The following is a 16,685-nucleotide window of genomic DNA, read 5'->3' on the forward strand; positions in this document are numbered from 1 at the left end:
TGAGTGTTCAGTGAGAGGGTAAAAGTGCCATAAATGTGAGTCCATTTACTGAAATTGTATTGTGGATTGCTTTTTGGTTTTACACTTTATTTTATCCAAAGAATGATCTCGTCGCTTGGCCCATTTAACATGCCTAGTGTGCCAGTTACTGCAGCAAAGAAGTGACATTACAAGTTGTTCTCTCACTTGTTCAATAAACCACCACTAATATTTTCCTAGACCAGAATTAAAGGGGCATTCATCCCAGTCATTCTCCCACACTGTGTTTCTCCAGTCACAGAGGCATGCCTGAAAGTCCTAAACCAACTCTGTGTGTGTGTGTGTGTGTGTGTGTGTGTGTGTGTGTGTGTGTGTGTGTGTGTGTGTGTGTGTGTGTGTGTGTGTGTGTGTGTGTGTACAGTAGTTGTGTGAGTTTAAAGAGTGGGAGTTTGTCTGGGAAAGGGTCTCATGGGAACAGAGGGTGCAGTGTCTCACCCTGTCCTAGGACAGTGTTAACAGGCCTCAGAGGTGTGTGTGACCCTCATAACCCCCAACCCCACCCTGCCCTCTCGTCTTCCACTCTCACTGTCTCTGCCCTCTGCCCACTCTTTCTTGTTCTTCATCCCTCTGATGTCTCTTCACAGGACGTCCCGACGGCTACCAATGCAGATTGATGGTGAGCCCTGGATGCAGCCTCCCTGCACGGTGAGACTGAACACCACTACACCACAGTGTGCCAGCACTACAGTTTAAATCAATCACTAGAATTAAGATTTAAACTGCACTTGCTCAGGCCCACGTTCCATATGACGTAAAGTACTATAGGCATGAATGATGCCTTGATGGAAGACTGTTGCTTTATTCTTCGTCAAATTTCATTTTTTAGAAAAGTCATTGCTCAGATTTGTTCAGACAACTGTCTGGTTTAAATGACTGCTCTTATACACTTCATTACTAATTTGCTAATAGTACAGTAATATTCTATATTTGTAAATGAGCCCACCTGAGAATTTCCTCACAGGCTTCAATGAGACGGGTAAGGAACAAATCAGCCATTCACAAAATTTTCACAACAATCTAGCGAAGACAATATTATTTTTGGTCTATTTTGCTGTTGTGTAGACTTGTGCATGTGTCAAACTAAATCAAACAACAACAGCAATAGAGTACATACCACCTTCAATATGTGGGTCCATGGTTGACAACTGGTACAGTGTTCCAAGGTTTGAAAGCCTCATCTTTAGTTCTCCAAATACACATATGGCTAAATCTTTGTCTTATCTGATGTAAAACACGGTTCACTGTGGACAGTGATGCTAGTGTCCCAGCAGTTTCCAGTTCATGGCAGGCCTGAGCCTTGGTGCTTTCTGGAGGGAGAAACACAGCCCAGCCCCCAATGACAGAGTTTGTACCTGGCAGGCGCAGCAGGCATAGCGCAGTTATTTTGTGGATCTGTGACTGTTCTGGTCGGGCCTCGTGCCAGTCAGGTGACCCGCAAAGACACAAAGCATGACAATAACCTAACTGCTGTGGTGGGAATGAAGTTAGAGCAAGTGTGGTTGGTGAACCAGCCCACGTTCTAGTGAGGTGATAAAACCAGTTTAAATGTGTGTTTGAAATCATTGTTCTGTCGAAACACCCAGTTGTGTCCAAGTTTCAGCTGCCAAGCTGCTGAACTGAGGTGGATTTGAAGAATTTGGAGGTAGTCCTCCTTCTTCATTACTTTGTGCAATGTACTAGTACCACTGGCAGCAAAACCGTTCCAAACCACCTTCACCATTACTTATTCAAATTTACCTCATCAATGTGGCCAAATGGCTAAATCTTTGTCTCGTCTGACGTAAAACTGGCTTCACTGTGGACGGTGATGCAAGTGTTCCAGCAGCTTTCAGGTCATGGCATTTTTGAGCCTCGGTGTTTCCTGGCTTGTTCCTCTAGATCATCTGAGGGTGACGGTTCAATCAAAGTGGTGACAATTCTAAATAACTTGTACTTAAACACAATTTGATCTGATGTTAATCAAATCTGGAGTTGGTAATAAATGGCTCCAAGAGAGCTTTCTAACTTGTGGAATTCTACAATAGTTCTTCCATCTTCACTGAGTTCCTTGGAGTTTCCCATCGTCCCATTGATTGGTCAAATCCAAATCTTTCTTATGCTGTGGCCAAACAGAATCAAGTTAAAACATACTGCAGAACCACTAATTAAACTATCTGAGTGTATAATTCTGTCTTTCTGAACTTCTGACTGCAATTCCAAAATTCCAGGTGAGAATGTGTTGGTTGAACTGACTTTATCATGTTCACACTAAACACTACACCAGATTTGACTTTCACTGTGTTTCTCTGGATGTAGTTTAGGGTCTTTTAAAGATTCTCTGGTATCTCAGTGAGCAGGCATTTATCCCTAAAACTGATAAAGTAAACTTGCCGTGTAACAGTTCTGTCCACTTCCTCCTCTGCTTACACCCAATCTCCACCACTGTCGTGCCATCAAACATCCCAGCAAGAGGAAGTAAATTACTGTCAATTCATTCTCTCAGCATTTCAAACATTTTCATTTTATTTCTTAGCAGACCTTCAGAGAAGGGAAAAATACAGAGCTTTGTTGTGTTATATGAGTTATTTGCAAGGTCACAGTAATTTGTCTGTCAAACCAGATAAATCCTGGTAAACAAATCAAAGACATTCACCTCCGTATAGATTATAATTTCTTTCTCTGTGATTTTTGCAGGTCAGGATCACGCACAAGAACCAGGTGCCCATTTTACTGGGCCCACCTCAAAAGACGCCTTTCTTCTTCTTCAAGAAACGCAACCGGAGCCGTGATTAGAACATAGGCATTTACACAAATGAAAAAAACAGACACACACACACATATACAGTACATATATACACACACGCCCACTGTACAGGCAGCAAAATGGGCCAACTGGTACACTGCACACAGTTTGAACACAGGAATAAAATACGGACAAGTGGAAATTTCCTCATGTTGGGATGCCTACAGACAATTGATTCCCAAAGTAACCTGTACTGATGGCTAACAAAACAAGAGGACTCTCAGTATATAGTACCGACCTACTCCTGTGTAACAATCATCCTCCAAGTCTTGTCTCAAACTTTTAAATATGGGTTTAGTCTCAGCCACTTTTACAATTTCTAAGACTCTCAGTCTAAACCACCCCCTGCTCAACAAACTCAGCCATATACCAGTACTGCACTGCCTCCTAAACACAACTTTGGCTGCTGGGATTTCTGCACAGCTCAGAAAAGAAATAAAGGAAGTAATTGTGTGGGGATGGAGGGTGTAAAGGAACCAGCTGGTATGATGAGAAAAACTACTACAGTGAAAAACAGGGTTAAAGTGAGAATGGTATGGCAGTAGCTGTGGCTGTTTACAAGGTCAGTGAGTAAATAGAGTAAGATCCACCTCTTTGTTATGAATAATGAAACAGCGGTTGCTTGTAAGAGCTCGCGCTCCAGGATGTCCCCACAGACTAGCAACACAGTACAGCCAAGGAAAGGAGAGGAGTGGAAAGCCTCATTCATTATTGACTTATTTTGTTTGTGGATTGTTCGCATTGAGGCGTAACAGTGGTCTGGAATGGTGGAAACATGCAGGGAGCTCAGCCTCTTAGCATGACTGGCCTACAAACAAAAACCCCACAGTATTCGCAGATGTGCAGACGATCTGGAAGTAGACTTCAGGCTGTCTCCATATAAACCAACTAGAGACTAGACTAAAAGTAGAGCTTAGAGACACTCTAGTTCATCTTTGCTTTCTCAGAGAGCTCATTTGTCATCTGTGGCTGCACACCATCACTACGATAAAGATCAAATCAACAGCAGCCACTGTGCATGCTTCTAGAGGACTGGGATAAATCCCCTCAAGGGCATAAGAGCAGGGCCCCTGGGGTTTTTATTTACCAGAGCATTGACAAGAGGACTAAATTTATCCTTCTATTTCAGGGAGTGTCTATCTCTCCTTCACTGAAACCTTACCCTTAATAACATGTCAAACATCAATTCACAATGTCAAGTGAGCTGTCAGAGTGCATATCCCAGTGCCAGTAGGGCACTACTGCAAGGTGCCATGTGGTGCGATTCATCATTTGTCAAAACAGAAGGCCGTGTGCCTGAGACGATGGAGTTCATTGTTTAAAGAATGTAACCATATTACTGTTCCAACAAATACGGCAAAGTATATTATAATTTATGTGCAGACAAACTATATGTATATTTCTGGAAAGTAGGTGTAGGTCATGTATACTATACACACAAATGTGTTTTTAATATATCACTGTTAATAATGTGGAATTTTTAGTTTAGAGGGGCTCAGATCAGTGTTCTTCACCATGCAGAGCTGCTGCAGTTGTTCTCTGAAGACAGTTTTCTACACTGATGCAGATCGTTACATTTGAATCTACTGTCCTGTCGCCTTCACTTCCTAGGTGGTCTTGTACACAGTGAGTAAGGAACAGGGAAAAATTTCGATTTTGCACCATTCATGGCAAAACGATCTCATGGTTCAAATACTTAGTTTGCAGAGCTTTTACAATAATCTTATATCAACAGCCGTGCAATGAAAGCTGATTGCATATCAGAGTAAGATAAGATAACCTTTATTAGTCCCACGCATGGGAAATTTGTTTTGTTACAGCAGTGGACAGTGCAAAGTTACATAGAAAAAATAGAGAAAAACACTGGAATAAGATATCAATAAGATACTATAGATCAATAAATCTAAATGAATAATGTGAGCTTATGGCCGATATATTGACAGAAGCAAATAAATCAAAAGAAACTGTAGTATATAGAAGATGAATGTAGCCTCTGGGTCTGACAAGTGAAGTCAATGCCGAAGTGCCTTAAACCTGAATTTGGTATGGTGTCCAGCAGGGGGCGACTCCTCTGGCTTAAAAAGACTTCTGGAAGAAGTCTATGAGAAAACTGCCCTCAGTCCCCGTGATTTGTGACAAGAGATAACCTTTTCCTGATGACGTTATGGTCACAGTTGACAGACAAAAGTCTTTTTAAATACACCATGATGTTCATTTTGTAATTTGTTTCTCATTAGAGTAAAAAAGAACATGTGAATAACAAATTGGATTGCAGCTCGGCTGCTCGTTCAGATCCACCCTTTGCCTTCACTTCCTGATTCAAAACCACAAGATTAAAAAGCTCACTTTAGTAACTAATGGCTGACATGAGCATCTTTTATACACAGCCTATGCTACAAACATGTCTGTAGTCATGCTAGCAGCTACATATCAGCTGCAGAAGCTCAGAGCAATAAGCAAGTGGTGCAAATGCTTACCTGAACAGCCAACCAATGGTACTTTCAGCCAGTCTGTTTCCATTGTGGTCAAGGATCGACACAACTTAAAAGTGAGTGAATCATTTTGCACCAGCTTTGACTTGACTTGCCAGTGTGCCAAAACAGCAATGTAGGGATAGCTGCTCTGTCTGGGTTTGTCAGCCAGGGTCTGTGAGCAATTCTGCTGAGCAACCATATTGAGCCACAGCCAACAGTTTTTAGGGTTGTCAGAAATAAATACAACAGAGTAGATACTTCTTTTCAGCCTAGAAAGGGCCCCTAGATGGGAAACCAAAACTTCTATGGGAATCCAGTCAATAAGCAATTCCCAAATCAGAATCATCCAGCAAGTTACTCATTAACAAGACACTGAAAAGAAGTCTTTGCTAGAAGTCTAAACAATGTTGAGATTTGGTTGAAAGGTGAAAACAGCATATAAAAAGCCTCCTTGCTAATAAATGTGGTCAAAAAATAAACGAATTATCTTCAAACCCACAACTTTCACGCTGTCAGACTAGCAATGGAAACAATAACTTTTGATTGTGTGAAAGCTGGTAGAAAGAAGCTCACCGTGCAACACAAAATTCAACAATAACATAATTCTCGTGTAGACATCTATAAACGGCAAAAACATTTTACATTTAAAAAGTTGCGACTCATGAATAATAAGAGTCTGTGTACCTGTGGGATTAAAATCATTTCACAATCAAATCAAATCTCAAATGAATATTGTATTGGAGAAAGAAATCACACATGGCTTTGGGTCTTTAATGCAGACCTTTGACGCTTAGCCTGCTTGGTGACTTCCCATCTCCTTCTCTCCATCTTAAGATAAGATAAGATAAGATAAGATAGAACTTTATTAATCCCTCGGGTGGGTTCCTCTGGGAAATTCGACTTCCAAAAAAAGCACAGCAATGACCGAAGTTACAGTTACAGAACTGTTATATATATATATATACACACACACACACACACACACACACACACACACACACACACACACACACACACACACACACACACACACACATATATAAATACAGAGACAAATATAAATAAAATATACAAAGGGGATAAATAGAATAAATAGGAATAAAAAATAAAAATACAAGTGAATTGCACATTTCAAGTATTGAGTCTATTGCACTGTTGACTATTTACAAAAAGTATTGCACAAGGTATATCTTTTCCTTCTCTGTGTGTTTATATGCAACCATGGCATGTCATTAGCTTTCTGTGTACCCTCTGAGGTTTGTGTTTTATCCTGTTTGCTTTTAGTGCTCTCTCTATACTCATTTTCCCCTCTTCCCTGTGCTCTCTCCACCCAACCAGGTGAGGCAGATACCAGCCTCTCCCTGAGCCTGTGTCTACTTGTCACCAGGCGCTTGCTCTTATTCGATAAGCTGATTGTTGTGGTTCTCTCTCTGATATTCTAGGGACTTCACTTACTCAGATGACTCTTAATGGGAAATGGTGCTATATAAACAAAACTGAAGTGAACTAAAATTGAATTGAATTTCCTTTTTTTTTAGTAAGAAATAAATAAGGTTTATTTATATAGTGCTTCACAAAGTGCTTCACAATACAGAAACAGGTATACACCAAATTAAAATAAACAATCTGGAAAGCACAGTAACCTTTGGTCTTTAACCTGGACCTAGTTGCAGCCAACAAGGATTTTTATGTAGTCTTCAAAAGTCTTTTCACTTTTCACCCAAATTTAAAGATACATTGTTTCAAAGTCTTTGACTGTCGGACCAAATTTAGCCTAGAAAGCAGTGTCCATGCTGGTTACTGATAACATAGCAAATAGACAGAAAAGTGGGCAACCGTCAACTGAAATTGTAAGGGCAGTGGCTCAAATACTCTTGGAGACATTTGAGTGTTGACTAATACCAAATTTATGAATGTGTAAATTATTCCAATTACTTCGTGCTTTTCTTTTCTTTTCTTTTCTTTTCTTTTCTTTTGAAAAATAGGGATCGACCACAAAAATCCAGCATATAAAGGTGACATGTGGACCTTAAATGAGATCATTCTGTTTAAAATACTGATCTAAATCTCAAGAAAATGACTAAAAATGTAATCCCAAACAAGTAATGTACACCTCTCAGAGAGTCTAAATGTGTATGTATTACAACTAAACAAGATGTGAGTTTGTGGAAAACTGTCCCACAGATATGACTGCAGAGACGCTCTGATGGTGCAAACTGAGCTCCGCCGTAGGGTCAGGCATTCATGCCTTTGTACTCTGGTTCCCTTTAAAAGCATGCCGAGTCTTCCCTCTCGCACCCAGGCCCCATAAAAACACACAAGATGTCCAGCCAAACCCCACCCAAACGTGATCAGCATTATTCAGGACGCTGGGTGGAGTTCAGGTTCATCATTTCATTCAAATATAAAGCCATTTAGCCTAACTGGTAAATAGTACAATACTGTGGAGATGTCACAACAGCATATCGTTATCCTTTAATCGGAGCGAGTGGAGCCTGGGTGCAGAGAGAGCTCAGTGATGAAAGAGTGCATGTTTACAGTAACTTTACATTTATTGAAAGAATGGTTTTAGACAGCTATATTACCATGTGTACATATTTGTTTACAATATTTTATCTGAAGTTAACTTACATCACCGCATGCCTGCTGAAACAAACTGAGAGTGAACAAAAAGGAGAGTGTGGATCAGACTAATCAGACTTATTTCTCTGCATTAAAAAAGCATAGCACAGATTTGTTTGTCGTGCGTCTTCATTTTTCTCCAGGCAGTCTAGTTATGTTAGAAATAAAGAAAGAAACCGAATTCCCACGTGAAGCTTAAATACCCATTTGGGATTTTTCACCAAAGCAAAGGGCAGACAACATGAATGCCCTCATAGAGAGCCTGAGTGATTTCTCAGTGTGTGTCACCACTCATATCTATTCTTGTTCTTTGGAGAAATCAATTGCCTTAACAAATAAATGGACTCGCTCTTTTCTCACAGCTTTGCACCGGCCTCACAGGAGTCGGAGAAAATCACCGCGTCACATACAGAATGAATATTTCTTTCAGCAGGATATTGTTCTGAAATCGACAATTTGCTTTAGCAACAACCAGCGACAGCTAATTCCGTTTTTACAATCCAGCAAATTCATTTTGAGCATGGTTAACATTGTAGTCTAACGTAATTTCACTCGGCTGACCTTTACTGGCAAACAGGGATGTGATACAGTACTGTCTAATGTTAGCTGCTGATTGATTTTCCTGAAGCAAGTAATATCTAGAGATATGCCTGCAAAACGACTGAAAAAGGTCTAAAATGCTGTTGCTATCATGGTTATCGTAGTCAGCACAGGTTTGTTCTCACTGAATATTGACGTTTACATTTTTAAAAAATTTAGTGATATCATTAAATATCTGGGCACATGGGTTTATTTGATTCCTTTAGTTAGTAATCTCTTGAAAGTTTTGTTTTTCCATGTGAGTTTTATGAGTGAATAATATTTTTGTACTGTCTATCTCTCAGCTCGCACACGCTCACATTTAAATGCATGTATACAGGGGAGATGTAAAGATCTTCTTGTGGAATTTGTTTATATATATATATAATCTAATATCACTGTTTTCCCACTTTTTAGACTTGGACTTTTTGCAAAATACAAAACCTTGAGAAAAGTCAAATATATTTTATACATATTTATAAATATTTCTATCCTTGGATCCTACCTGCTTAGCTTTGCACAACAGACAGATCAGAATAGTTCTCATTTATCTTTTACTGGACTTTTATGCAGCAGCAGGCAGTACTACAGAATTCACAGATTCTGTCCATCGTGACTTGCTCCTCATGGAATTTAGCTGCTTGTGCTAGTAATTCTACTTATTATCGCCTCTCAAATGTGTGGAATTGTAGCTGGTTCTCGATGAAACAGGTTCTGCACCAGCGTCATGTTGGTTATAGGGGCTGGAACCTTGCCCAGCTGATGCTGGGCAAATAGTATCAGTTCATGTTTACCCTTATTGTAGAGTAGAGTATAGAGGTAAGGCTCCAAAGACTGGAGGCAAAATTATTTCAACTTATTTCAACTTTTTTTGAGCTATATATAAATATATTCACTCTCTGAACACTTTAAAAAAAAAAATTCAAGAAACAGAGGGGAGCAGCACACAAGTGAACATGAATAAAATAGGTGAGAACATTCACAAAAAGAAAATTAGCCTTAAATTTTGCAGAAAGCAACAAAAAGGCCAATGCAGAGAAACAAGAAGACTCATCCTAGACATCAGTAACAGAGGAATAAGCAGAAAGATGAGACAGAGGGAGATGAAGCCACACAAACACTGAGGGAATTAGACACACCAGAAAGAAGGAGCTGAAAATAGAAACTGAAATTTAATAAAAACCAATAAATCAAAATGACCACTAGAACAGTACCGTGCTCTACAGGGTATACAAAACTTCACAGAAACTAAACAGACATCAGAACTCAGATATACATACAGCATGAAGTAATACTCAGTACAGAGTATAGCTGGGTGAAGCACCTTGATGATCACTCACTGTTTACTGTAAACCTTTCTGTGCTGTGCTGGCATGTGAGGTTGTGTGTGTTTGCATGTGACAGGCTACAACAGACATGCATCAACACAGTGGACTCCATATTTACCTAACCCTGAATAAGATAAGAGCTTAGAGAGTTACAGCTAAGACATACTGTAAGAAAATGATGACAGTATCACAGACTAGGGAACTTCTGGCATCATCGGTTGTACATTATACAAAGGACAAGATTATCATGTAATAACAACAGTTATTACATACATAACAACAGTAATTTGAGTCTGTCAAATTACAGAATAAACTGTCTGTGATATGAACCCTCTCTCCTGCCTCGGGGTCATGACTGAGGATCTTGACTGAATTAAAAGAGGCTGAAGAATCCGTATGACCAGTCTCTGCAGTGAGTCCGGTCTATCCTTACACTATGTCACCCTCACTGTGTGCTAGCTGTTAACATAGCTTCTGCTTGCATTCTCTCATATGTTTCCAACAAAGTTCAAACCAAGAAAACCGCATAATTTGTTTAAACCATGAAGTCAGTTTTAGTTTGGCTTGGTTGATTTTACTTGAAGCCTTTTCTTAAATTACGTTAAATCACATGGTTGTATGTGACTTAAACATAATACAGTAACTTGGTCGTGAATATGATTCTGATTTATACTGGATAGATCTTTGTTGGTAACAACCACTCCCCTGGTCCACTACTGCGGCATCATTAAGCTATACTGGAAGTAAATGTTAGTACATTTTACATTACAAACTTTAAAGAACAAATAAAACACAGCGACAGTGACAATGATGTCATTTAACCTGATATATCTTCGAAGCATCCAAGTTTGATGCAACAGAAATAGAGCTCAGCAATTCTACAAGCTAGTTATTATAATACAGGGTGTTCCAGGACAAGAGGTTCATCTTCAAAAAACATCTGCAGGAGGCCAAATCATATATAGAAATGAGTAGCTAATCTTTTGTTACATGTAAATGACTGTTTTGTTTATGTACTGTATGCATTATAGCTTATTGCCACAAAAAATAGGGGTTAAAGGGGTGAAACGATGACACAGACAACAGTGCTAGGTAGATTTTCCTAGGAGCTGATTTCTGGAGATCCAGGATACAGATGCAGGTTTTCAGGTGAGTGGAGTTCCAAGGACAAGTTTGGCTGATGTACAGGAGGGATACAGAACACAAGGACACCCAAAGGTAAGCTCAAAAACAGTGAGCCCAACATGCTGCTGCTTGTACTACTGTAGAAACCCGACAAAGGAAAAATAAATGAACTTCTCTTTAAGTACTCCAGGTGAGTGATTACTGAGGTGGAGCAGGTGTGTCAGCCAGATCCAGCTGGAACTGGTAGTGCATACCTCTCATATGTCCTCACAACTTCAGAGAAACCTTATTCACACACAAACAGTTACACACACAGTTACACACACAGTTGGTTTACGAAAGGGGGAGAAAGTGGAGGCTGGTTCTGAAGGCAAGTGGAGACAATGACGTGTTTTATTCAACTAATCTAACTCACAGTGTTTTGTTAATTTTGCTGCATTGACTCTGTCTTTATTTGTATGTGACTAAGTGACACCAGCAATCACTTTACACAGTTGTGACAGAATTGTGTTTCTGTCATTGCAATTAGAACAAGTTGCTGATTAGCATGTCTAACATGGAACTTATCAGTAAAACATTAACTGAAAGCATGCTTTTCTGCCAGAGAGCTGATCTTGCAGCACCAATCCAGACTACAGCATCAGCATTGTTGCATTTTTATGATTATTTTTAGTTACCGTCAGCAATTGGTAGCAGAGGGCAGGAAGACACCGAGTCGTTTTACACAGAAAATATTCAGGACAAAATTGACACACGGTGTGTTTATTGCCATTTACTGTACAGTACCATGCAAAATTCTTCAGAGACCCCTGATTTCTTTATACTGTGCGATGGGAAATTGGAAAACTCCAGAGAATATAAGATAAAATGGTTTGTACAATTCCACTGAGCTTGAAAGTCAGTAATTGCTATGATTTCCTTTATTCTTCAGAGCAACCGGAAGCTTCATCAGCAAGCTTTTTCGTCATTTCTTTAAGTCAGGCTTGGCCAACCCCAGGACTCGAGGGCCGGTGTCCTACAGGTTTAAGATCTCCCCCTGGGTCTACACACCTGAATCAAATGATTAGTTCATGACCAGGCCTCTGGAGAACTTCAAGACAAGTTGAGGAGGTCATTTAACCATTTAAATAAACTGTGCCGATCAAGGACACATCTAAAACCTGCAGTAATGTTGAGTTCTGGGCTTTGGGGAAGCCACTCCATGACTGATAGTGTTGTTGGTGGATCAAAATCTGGCAGTGGTTTTCATAATTCCATCAATTTTGACAAGATCCTGAACATCATTGGGCGAAATGCAGTCCCAAGCCATTACAGAACCTCCCTGGTGTTTTATAGCTGGCTCCTTCAGTAAATTCAACCAAAGAAATTGGAAGATTTGATAGGTTTTATTTGACAGCCTGTCCATAATAAAGTGCCCAAAGATACCATTTAAAATGGTTTCTTTGCCAAGTTGTCTGTCATGTGCAGATAAAATACTGGTTTCTCCCTCTTCTCTTTAATGCTTGAATGATTCATAAGTCAATGTTAAATGACTTAACAAACAAAAAACATCCCTTTGAAAATAGCCATGAACAAGGACTGGACAGAAAACGAGTGAAAATCTGCCAGAAGAAAAACTTTTTCTCAAGACCACTTTAAAAGTTACAAGAAGGTCTGGCTCCTTGGAAGCAAATTGTATAGAAACAAAAAAAGAGACCAAGAGACAAGTGTTTATTCATTTTTAATGGAATAATATTTGTTTTGTCTTCTTTGTTCTTTCTAAGAAATTTGAAGAAGTTTCTACTACAGTAAAAGCAAGTGCAGGCGTTTGTTATTTGTGCTGTTCTAACCTATTTTAAAATACTTGACATCGTTTGGGTATAATAATTTCTTTATTTATGTGGATATATTACATTGTAGTACTCATTTCATTGTTTAATAACATTTCTTTAATGTTTCATAATAAGTACTAAATAAGCAGTAAGTAAAAGTTTTGTTTTCAAAAACTTCGGGAACATCCTACATGTACTCAAATTATGATGTATTTTCAAGGTTACTGTTTCTTTCAAACCTGTTATGTACATAACAAAGTTCTAAGGAAATGAATCAACTACAGTCAAAAAGTATAGTCTCTATACCATTATTGTCACTAACCTTCAGATAAATCTATTGAGCTTGAAGGAGAAGACATCACAGTTGTGAGAGTTATAGTTTCTAAATTATAAGACTTTTTGACTTTTTGCCCATTTTCAACCTATAAATCATTAATCATCAACCTATAAATCATGGGCCGGTCTCTAGTCAAAATGCCTGGGCCAATTTTTTTGTCCCAGTCCAGCCCTGGCGTACAAACACACACAAACAAAAACTTAACCTCCTTCATGGAGGTAATGAGGGTTGCATAAGACTTTTGCACAGGACCTTATGTTATACATCTATATACTCAACAAATTTTATTGTATATTCTTAAGAGTAAGAGTGTGGCCACCTGCTAATACTGTGATTAGTATTAGCATTTTAATCAAGTTACATAATTACAATGGTTCATGTAACACTCTGGAAGTATTGAAAGAGTTATAGCTGAGAATGACATCAGTGCATCTGTATTACTTCTCTCTAACGCACAGTTTTTATTATGTAAAAACAAAGATTTGCACCCTTTTCCTGGAGAATTTCCAGATACGTAGCCTGGCAACAGAGACTGTATCTCATGAATTGTCTCCAGTGTCTCTTATTCATGGAGTTAAGGACATTTTAATTTTGAACCTGCAGTTGTGGAATAAAATTAGCTGGACAGGATTCAGGCAGAAATTTCAAAAAACAGTTTAATGGTTTAATGGTTTAAGCTACTCGGACAAAATAGATACCAAAATGACTCCAGCTACAGATAAACAAAGAGCAACAAAGTCTACATTAAAATAAAAATACACGTCATTCTATCAGGAGATTGGAGTTCAAGTCACACTTGAAGACTGACAAAGACAGGGAGCTGATTGTTTTTGATGGTCACGGATGATTTGAAGAGAAACGTATCCAATAACAGCTGTGAGTCACTGACCAGTGTCAGACTGTAAGTTTGACTTTGGCTTTTAGGTAAACAATGGAGAAACATGTAAGATTGAATGCCTTTATATTTCATGCATACATTTGCTGGACACTGTTTTAATGAAAAACCTGAGACACTAACTGTTACTTTTAACAATACTTTCTGTTTAGTGTTGAATACATTTAACATTGTACTACTGCCACAGATGGTAACATGTCAAGGTACACTCTCAAAAAAAAAATCTCTTTAAATGTACCTCAAGTGTTACAGTAGTTTGTCACTTGAGCAGTACCCTCTAAGTTAATGCTCCCTGACATGGAGTACAATTTGCACCTTGTGGTTTGTCGCTTATAGAGACCATTCATAGTAACAATCACTATAAAATTGACTTATTTCAAAGAAACTGCGCAAAACTGGGTATATGAGTACACATGAATGAATGTAATATATTTTTATATATAAATATTTATGTGCAGCCTTTTAAACTCAGAATCACCAGTTAAACTGAAAAAAATCTATGTGAACTACAGGTGTTGGAATGTTTTGCACCTTAAAATCCAGAAGAAACACTCTTTGAGAACATTTAGCTTTTCATTTTTTAGCATTCATGTAGATTGTATATGCAGTTACATAAATAGACCTTATTTCTGGGACAATAATAAGATAATTACAACAGAACAAAGGTCATTGTTTGCAGCTAATCATCATTGTTAGGGCTTGAGTCATGTTGCCCTTTTGGCCCTGAGTTGTGGCCCAGTAGCTTCAAGCTAAAGCAGACAGAGAGTGAAGAAGTATGCATTGAATTTAGACTGAGAGAGAGAGAGAGACAATAAAAGATAGCATGGTTATACAACTCAGAGCCTTAGAAGAGTCTGCCTTTGGCAAGGCTTCTTGAGTACGGCTGCAGAGATAACAAGTCAGGAATTAGCTCCCAAAGTGCTATTAATAGCAGGCAAGTCACATCTTGTCCCTCAGTGAGTGAGCATCCTGCGCCCAGAGGCACTACTTTCCCATTTTAACTCTTTTTGAAATGTGCATTTTGACAGACATTTGCAAGCCAGGGCAGACTGATAAGACTCTCATTTATAAGGCTCTCAGCCACTTGTGTTTCAACACTATGGTTGTTATTGTACCTCCAAATGGAATAAAGGTCAGGTTCACAAACAGAATAAAGACAACAATGGGAAAGAACTCTAAGGTGTATGTATGGTTTGTTTATCATGAAGAGGTTCAATGATCAAGGTAGTGGTTTTGAAGGTTTTTCACAGTTTTGACCTGATTACTCAGAAAAAGTAATGTATTATACATTACGTGTTACTTTTCTTAAAAGTAATGCAATACATTACTTAATTATTTGCCTGATAAAGTAATCCATTATACTACTCATTACAATACTTTACAATACTTACAGTCCCACACTGCTACACAAATTTATATATTAATGCAGACACACACAATGGGTTTTTTTTCTCTTTGGCGTTTATGTATACAAAGCAAACAACACAAATTAAAGATGAAATCCAGCTCAAAGACAGCGATTCTACTGTAGAAACACGAGGTGTAGAAACAGAGGCTGCAGGCCTGACTGCCTTTGTTGTTCAAGTATAGGCTCTGGCTGCTGGGCTGCTGTTGGCATTTCACTGAGCTTTAACATCACATCTGGTGGCTAGCTCTGTACTAGCATGCTGTCTGTGCAGATCAGGGGCGATTTTAGCCCATTTTTGGGGGTGCCTCAGCACCCCCAAAATGAATCAAAGCACCCCCAAAGATTTCTTACTTTTTTTTTGACAATATTTCCTGTTTGTGTGACACACTACTAAAAATATAAAAAGCATACAGTACTGTACTTGTTTGAGACGTAACATTTTAACAACAAAAGTATAGATAACCCCCCCTCCCAAAATGGTTTGTTCCAGCTCGCCTCTCCCCTGCTCTGGCTCTAGTGCTCTTGCTGCCAGAGCGATGGTGGCTGAGAGCAACGAAGCGGAGGTGTAAGTGCCTGGCTTAAAACAGGACATATTAGCTGCATTTAACCTTCAGTTACTCTTTATATAATTAGGTAGGAGTCAGGCCAAGTTTCTTTTTAGCTGAAAAGCATTACACCCAGGTAACATGCAGTGTTGAAAACGTGTTTTTCAACACTTTTTGAAATTTTTTCAAAAAAAGGAGCCACATTCAGGTAAAAGTGTAAAATCAAATGATCCATCAATCAAGAATAATGTTGGATCAGTGTTTCAATGTTTATATCTTGTATTAGATGTTCATGTGATTTGGTTATTTGCCTTTTGGTTGAAAGTAGACTGAGAGAGGACTTTTTGTTAGTGATCTTAATAGAATTTTTTTCATATTAATGTAATTTTTCATCTAATTGAATACAATCTATTTGTGTATGATTGTCAGTCCGAAGAGGGAGAGAGGAAAGAGGGGAACGTGAGGAGAAAGGGCAAGGTCAGGAAGAACCAGGTAAGAAAACAGACAGGGAACAGTGACAGGCACAACACAAACTGTTAAACTGACAAAGAGAAAAAAACTCATATAATCTGGAAGCTGTGTTCTCCCTATATTAAAGCTGCTATACAGAATCTGCAAAACAAACTGGTTTGAAACATTTTTGACCCTCTTTAACAACATTCCAACATAACATTATCATTGGGGAGATTACAATTAATGATATATTTTTATGTGGTTCAGCCACAACTCTACTAAAACCT

The 16,685-nt window shown here is 38.7% G+C and overlaps 1 protein-coding gene across 1 annotated transcript in view; it reads left to right on the plus strand.

Annotated features, from left to right (window-relative positions):
* dgkg (diacylglycerol kinase, gamma) overlaps window positions 1-7,996 on the plus strand; it is a 185,885-nt gene extending 177,889 nt beyond the window's left edge. Inside the window, exons 24-25 of the mRNA XM_080902601.1 lie at window positions 624-684; window positions 2,713-7,996. Coding sequence (XP_080758727.1) covers window positions 624-684; window positions 2,713-2,811 — 160 coding nt within the window. The 3' untranslated portion in view covers window positions 2,812-7,996. The remainder of the gene's footprint in view (window positions 1-623; window positions 685-2,712) is intronic.
* The last annotated feature ends 8,689 nt before the right edge of the window (window positions 7,997-16,685 follow it).

Source organism: Rhamphochromis sp. 'chilingali', assembly GCF_963969265.1.
Source record: "Rhamphochromis sp. 'chilingali' genome assembly, chromosome: 14".
Classification (NCBI taxonomy): Eukaryota; Metazoa; Chordata; class Actinopteri; order Cichliformes; family Cichlidae; genus Rhamphochromis; species Rhamphochromis sp. 'chilingali'.